Source organism: Propithecus coquereli, unplaced genomic scaffold, assembly GCF_000956105.1.
Source record: "Propithecus coquereli isolate 6110/MARCELLA unplaced genomic scaffold, Pcoq_1.0 Scaffold676, whole genome shotgun sequence".
In the NCBI taxonomy this organism is placed as follows: Eukaryota; Metazoa; Chordata; class Mammalia; order Primates; family Indriidae; genus Propithecus; species Propithecus coquereli.
The window spans coordinates 698,954-705,758 of record NW_012152796.1 but is presented as its reverse complement, the minus strand read 5'-3'; the positions used below and the strand labels follow the sequence as shown (position 1 = coordinate 705,758).

General features: G+C 55.4%; 1 protein-coding gene across 3 annotated transcripts in view; it reads right to left on the bottom strand.

The window, feature by feature from the left end:
- The window catches only part of HK3 (hexokinase 3 (white cell)), a 17,228-nt gene extending 10,642 nt beyond the window's left edge, over window positions 1–6,586 (bottom strand). For 2 of the 3 annotated variants that reach the window (XM_012660749.1, XM_012660750.1), the window contains exons 1-2: window positions 6,522–6,586; window positions 3,647–3,752 (exon numbers count right to left, since the gene is read on the bottom strand). In XM_012660749.1, the coding sequence (XP_012516203.1) occupies window positions 3,647–3,742 (96 nt within the window). In that variant the 5' untranslated portion in view covers window positions 3,743–3,752; window positions 6,522–6,586. Of the gene's footprint in view, window positions 1–1,218; window positions 1,275–3,646; window positions 3,753–6,521 lie in introns of those variants that run through there. The other variant, XM_012660751.1, reaches the window with a different exon arrangement.
- Between the last annotated feature and the right edge of the window lie 219 nt (window positions 6,587–6,805).

Genomic DNA, 6,805 nt, shown 5'->3' with positions numbered 1-6,805 from the left:
CCTGCTGGACTGGCCAGACTGCCCTCAGCTTCCCCAGGGGCTGGCTGGCGGGCCGCCCGGGGCCCTAGAGGCTCACTGGTCTCCCCAGTGCCCGCCGGCCGACTCTTCGCCCGCACACGCCCTGCCCCTCTCGCTGCTCTCAGCCCACACCCGGCCCAGGCATCCTCTGGAAGGCTCCGTCCTGGAGAGAGAACCCGCCTGCCCTCCGGCCGCCCCACTCCCCCGAGGCTCCTCACAGCTCTCCGCACCCTCCATCCTGCCGCTCCTCTGAATGCAGCCTTCCGCGAGACCTCCCCGGCGCACCATGACTCGTGGCTCTCTGGGCCCCACCCGCCCGGTACCCAGAGCAAGAGCCTCTCAGTGGGTTGTTGTTGAATGAACAAAAGAATGAACAAATGTGTGAATAAACTCCAAGTTCAAGTGCCTGCCCCTCCTAACCCACTCTCAGACTCTGAGCCTGAACAAGCCCAGCGCAGGAGGAGCATGTGGAGACCGCAGTGCGGAGGACGGTCCCTCCTTCACTCCGTCACCCCTGCCACCACACACCCAGTGCTATTCCGAGCACCGGACACCACATAACCAATCGAGCCCTGCTCCCGCGGAGCTCGGCTCCAGTGTGGGAGACAGAAAACGGGCACAGAAACATGTAATATGGTTCCGCTAGTGATGGCGGCTATTGAAACGGGGGAGCAGGATTAGAAGTTAGAGAGTGACCAGGGCAGGAAGAGATATTTTTAGATATGAATCAAAGAGGGCTTCCCTGATGAGGTGAGCAGAATGAGTGAAGGGGACAAGCCATTTGAAGATCTGGGGGGGAGCGGGAAGGGGTTTTCTCCAGAGCGAGGGGATGGAGCTGGGGGACAGCTGGGCCAGAGTGGATCAGAGTCTGAAGGGGCTGAGGAGGCAGGGACCGCAGGGGCGGCAGGGGCGGCAGGGGCGGTGCATCCAGCTTCCCCCTCCACCAGAAGCCCGGGAGCTTAAGAAGAGCCCAGGGATCTCACCCTGTGTGCAGACATCTCCCCCGATGACCCTCTCACCCATCCTTCAAAGAAAAGTCCCAACAGCATCCCTGGGTTCATCGGAGGGTCGCAGCCCAGCGACCTCATCCTCCCCAGGCTTAGACTTTCCAGACACCTCCCCTCCTGTCTCACAGGAATTCTCCTCCAGTGGCCCGTGCCCCACACTGGACCCATAGCTTTGAAATAACGGCTCGGGCACCTGGATAATGAAGCCTCTGCAGGGACAGCCATGGAGGAAGGGTTCCTGCTGAGGAAGATGAGGATGACTCAGCGCTACCTCTTGCTTTAGGAAGAGAGAGGGAAACGGATTCCTAAGGAGGCGGTTAATCCTAGCTGGAGCGCCAGATGTCCAGCTACGAGTTCACATTGCAGCGTACCCTCCCGGCAGCCACGCACGCCGGGCGGTGCCTATGTTCCCACTGAGGAAACTGAGGCTCTGAGAAGGCGGAGCATGCCTGGCCCAAACAGCTATGGAAGCGCAGGGTGGAATGTGAAGCCAGATCTGACCGCAGAGATGTTCCCACACAAACGTGCAGCCTTGTAAAAGTAGCAACTTCCCCTGAAAGAACCAGGGCTGATAAAAGTTGCAGGAAAAAGGCCCCAGGCACCCAGCGAGAGGAACTCACATCTAAGTCCTGGCCCTGCCACTTTCTGGCTGAGTAGTCCTGGGAAAGTCACAGCTCTCTCTGAGCCTCGGTCACTGAGAAAATAATAGTACCCAGAAGTCCCCCAGCGCCAGGACCACGTCTTGTTCACGGCGACATCTCAGGGCCACGGCGGGCAGCTGGCTTGAGACAGGCCCTCAGGATCTGTGGTTGATTGAATGGTTGCGGCGGCATAAAAATCAAAGGGGATAATGTACGTGAGAGTGTAAAATGCTGTTCTGACGTGAGGGATGTTTCATTATTGCTTAATGAAAACAGCAGAGTTATGGATAAGCCAACGGCTGGGGCGAATTGGTGTTTCTCTTCTTTTTCCTCCTGGGCACACTGAGAGGTTCAAGAGGAAAGGCTAGGAAGTGGCAGAAGCTGCAAGGAAGACAGAAGGACTTCCCTGGCAGATCCTGATGGGTCACACAGCAGCCAGGAACAGCTACGGGAGCCCCTCTTCCTGCCCGCCAGGAAGACCGGGGAGAGACCCAGCCAGGAGAGCGAGGAGGAGAGCATCGGAGCGCGGGCGAAGTCCAGCACGGCTTCGACGCTGGCTCCTCTCACCAGCTCCCCGGTGGGTCAGTCTGGGCCTGTCACCTCACCTCTCTGAGCAAGGGACCTCCTCTGTCTAGCAGGAACAACGGCAGTCCCCACTTCTCGGAGAGGCCGCGAGGACCGAGAGGACCACAGACATGCGTCTGGCACACAGAAGGTGCTCGGTGCGGCGCGGGGACCCTTCCTCAGAGCACAAGGCGCAGTTGGCCTGGTAGGCCCGATTCCCCTCCGCTCTTGCGACAAAAAGAGACTTGGGGGAAGAGCTGGGAAGGGACTCTGGGATGGGGCTGAGCACTGACCATGTGTGATTAACCAACCTTTTCTCAACCTGAGGTCACGGGAAGGGGAGTGCGGGTGAGGCCTGCGGTGCTGAGCGGGGCCCAAGGACGTGGGGAATTTGCCATTCCCGTGACGTCCCCCAAAGCCAAAGGGACGTCTTTAAACCGCAGGTGTGCGTAGCAGAGCCCGCAGGGCACGTGTGGGGGGCAGGGAGTAAGACCACAGGTCCTGGCTGGGCAGTCGCCGCAGCTGTGGGTCGGGTGCAGAAGAACCGTTTCCAGCAGGGGCTGGGGCGTGGGTTGGACAAGGGAGAGGGGGGATGAAATGCGGTGAGAGGTGATGCCCCCGCAATCTCGCAACGAGCCCAGTCAAGCGGGTGTGGGAACAAGCCGGAAAACTAGAGAAGCTGCAGGGCGTGACTGAAGGACGCTTGGACGGGCGCCGCTCCTGCGCGGGCCCTTGTCTCCGCCGGCTCGTTTAGCTCTCCGGCCGGGGAGTGTTCCACTATTCTCCTCCATTCTACTGATGAAGAAATAAAGACGAAGAGATTATGAAATGACTTGCACGAGTGTTTCTTGCTCAAGGGTGTGGTATGCAAGGGCTTCTAAATCTTGGTCAAGACAACAGGAAAAAGAGAAACTCACTTCTGAGCAAACCTCAGGCATGAATTCAGCACTAAAATCATCTCTGTGCGCCTGACTGCTCGCAGAGAGGGACACGTGCAGGAGGAGCTAGAGAAGCGAGACAGGAAGAGGCTCAAGAACACAGCTTTTTATGAGATAACCCTGGGAGGGTCCACCTGGACTGTGCCGACCTACTTGGGGCAAGGGTGGCACCTGTGTGGCAAGGTGACAAAAGTGATACCTTTGGAGCTCAAGCACCTCAGCGCGAGCTGCTGTTGTGTCTTAAACTCAAGTTGCGTCACCTCTTTACGTCCCTTTTCCTCATCTGTAAGATGAGGAGACAGCCCCCACCAGCAGCTGTCTGGAGCCCCAAAGGAGCTAGTTACAGGTCAGATGGGAAAGGCTCGGTAAGCTGGAAGGCGCTGCGCGGGTCTGAGCCCAGGGCCCCGCAGCAGCTTCAGCCACCCTGCTCTTGAACGTCTTGAATAAGCATGAAACAGGAACCCAGTGCTGAGCTTACCAGTTCCGAGCTGTCTGAGGGCTGGCGCAAGCCCTCCTGGGAGCAGCCCAGGGCTCCTTCCCCCTGCCGCACCCCTGCAGGCCCAGTGGAGTCCATGTGGTCCCACCTATGGGAGAGAGAGAAAGGGACCACCTGGGTCAACCACTTACTCCATAGGCCCTGGGAGATTGTAACCCAGACCAACCTGATTCCTTCTGAAGAGGACCAGGAAGGAAGCTGGGGGCGGAAATCAGAACCTCTGACCGTTAAAGACCCTTCAGTAGTCAACCAGAAGACCCTTGCTTTCCAGAAGCATGTTTAATGAGAGAGCACTGGGAAGGCTGCTTTCAAGTCCAAATGCCATTCATTCATTCATTCTGTCATTCGTTCAAATTCCTACTGATGCCTACTGTGCCGGATGCTGAGGTACAGTTGAAGCAGACCTGGGCTCTGCCCTCAGGAAGCCCACGGTCTTACCAGTAATCACAGTGTGATTGGCATGGGCAGTGACAGGGGTGGCCACGTGTAATACACAGACATGCTGCTGTGGTGCGGAAGTCAGGGACATGCTGGAGGTTTGGAACCCAGGGTGTGAGGTAGGAAGGAACCAAAGATCTGCCAGAGAAGCAGGCAGGCTGGACTGTGGACAGCCCTTATGCCAGGCGGAGGGATGTGAATTTCATCCTGAAGGCAACAGGAGACGTGGGCAGGGTGGATCTGTGCTTCGAAAAGGGATTCCACTAATGGTGTGACTTTGCACGAGTCATTTATGACTTCTTTGGATTTCAGCTTCATCTGTAAAACAGGAGGAAATAATATCTACCCTCACAAGGCTGTTGTGAGCATTAAATGGAACAGCACCTGGGGAAATGCTTCATGAAATGTAGCGTGCGACACCAGAGTCAGCCCATGGTGGGTTTGGAAGGTGCAGCGACACTGAGCAGAAAGGCCTGTGCTCAGAGCTGAAGGCCACCTCTCGACCTTGTGGCCTAATTTTCTCCATCTGTGGAACGGGGACCAACGTATGTCAAAGGGCTGTGTGGGGTAAACGAGAGAAGGAGAGCACAATAACCTTGCTCAGAGGGCACATTCAGATTTATTTAGCTGAATCTGAGTTAAAACTCTGCAAGCCTCAATTTCGTCCTCTGTAACATGGAAAAAACAAAGGAGATAATCCTTTGCACACCGTAAAGGACTGTAGGAATGTCAGGTATTTTGCTCATCCTAGCTAGAGGTGGCATTGTTGTTCCAGGCAGTCCCTGAGAGAGCCTGCAGAGATTTCCTCTTTAGGGGTGAGGAAAAGGGAAACGCAATGGAAGGCCCAATGTGGGCAGGGTTCTGTCCACCGAGTCACTTCACCTCTCCTCCTCGCAACAGCAAAACTTCGGGAAAGATAGTACCTTCCCACACCTGCAACCCCTCCCCACCTTCTACCTCCATTACTCTCATTAATTTGCCCTCCACATGGTCACCTGTGACCTCTAACTGCCCAATCCCAAGCCGCCTCCGCAGCCTCCACCTCAGTGTCGCCCTCTCACAGGCATGCAAAGCCATCAGCCATTCTGCTTGCTGCAAAATTCTCCCCTTCCTTGGTTTCAGCAGCAGGGCTCTCCTAAGTCTCCCTCCTGAGTTCTCACAGCCTCCGTCAGTAACTTCCCTCTTCTCCCTTTAGACAATGGGGCTCCCAGGTTTGGGGCCATGCCCTCTCTCCATACTCTATCTCACCCACCCCCAGGTTTGATTAAAACCTCAGTGTCAGGGCTTCTGAATCTACCCCTGTCCTAAGCCAAATCCTAAATTCCAGTGGTCTGTTGGACGTCACCATCTGGACACTGGAGAGGCTCCTCGAATTCAGCAGTCAAAGCCACCTTCATTTTCTCCTTCACTTTCCCCCGCATAGCTCTTCTCTTCTCCACCTTGACTGAAGGCATCAAGAGGCCTCCGCAGTCACACAGCCATTTGAGTTGCCTGTGTACAGCCCTGACCTTCACCTCCTCTATGCAGTTGGACCTCAGGCTCTGCGAAAGAGCTCTCCTGCGCGTCCCCTCCTCCCCGTTCATGTAGGCACTGCCCTCCAGTCTGATTATTCCGACAGCCTCCTAACCGATACCTCTGCTTCTAGTCTGTTTACCTCCCTGTCCCACTCAAACTGAGTCACCTCTGCATCGATGCCCAGCGCAGGGTTTGGCATAGGTATGTGCTAATACAGCTTTTTAAAATTGGAAGCAGGGGGAAGAGGGAGTTTTCTTCTTATTTGGTAAACCAAGAAATCAGTTTCTGCCAAAGCACGTATGTCCACACTCAGTTTCCCCAAAGCTGTCAAATGGGAATGTGGTATTTTCGTTCTATATGTTACAGGTCTATTTCAAGGGTAAAATGAAGTAACCAAGGCGATTACCTTTGGAAAGGCCCAAGGGCTACAAATGTGGCCTTCTCCTTTTGAGGCCCAGCTAGCTCAATCATCCGTTCAATCACTGTTATTTATTCCCTCGGCCATTCAATATTTTTTCAACAGTTCTACATGCCAGAGTCTGTAAAGCTTCCCCCAAGTAACCCCAGTGTTTACACCCTAGGTAAATGTATTCAGGTCTATCTTTTCCAGCTGAGAGTCCCTGTGGGGAGGGACACGTCTCCTTCATTGCAATATCCCCAGAATTCAGCCCAGGGTCTGCACACGTTTGAAGGAAGGGCCTCTTGGCTTCCCTTGGATGAATGGGCTACATGGAGTGAGATTTCCTTCTGAAAGTTACCCCAGGGAGCCCTGCCGAGGTTGGGAGCCACTCACCCGGCTTAGTCTTTCCAGCCTCCACTTCCTCTGCTGTGGGCCAAGCAGCGGGGATGGGGACAAGGCAGCTGGGGTTGAAGCAGGCAGGAATCAGACCAAAGAGGCGCTTACCTGGGAGGTACAGCAGTCAGTCACTCTCCTCAGGTCTGAGCTCTTCTCTCAATGTGAGGCACCCCAGTGACCGTTTTCTCTACCCAAAAGTGACACTCAGAGGTGACCTAAGTTATAATGTCCCCAAGCCCCACCCTCTTCCTCCACCACCACTTACCAAACACCAGCTAATTCAGGAAGTTATGCTTCCTTCCAAGTCTGCCCTAAGAGGAGCCCAGGGTAGGCAGGGCCATGGTACAGACTTAAGCAAGATGACCACGGCAAGCTGGAGCCCTGAACCGGGC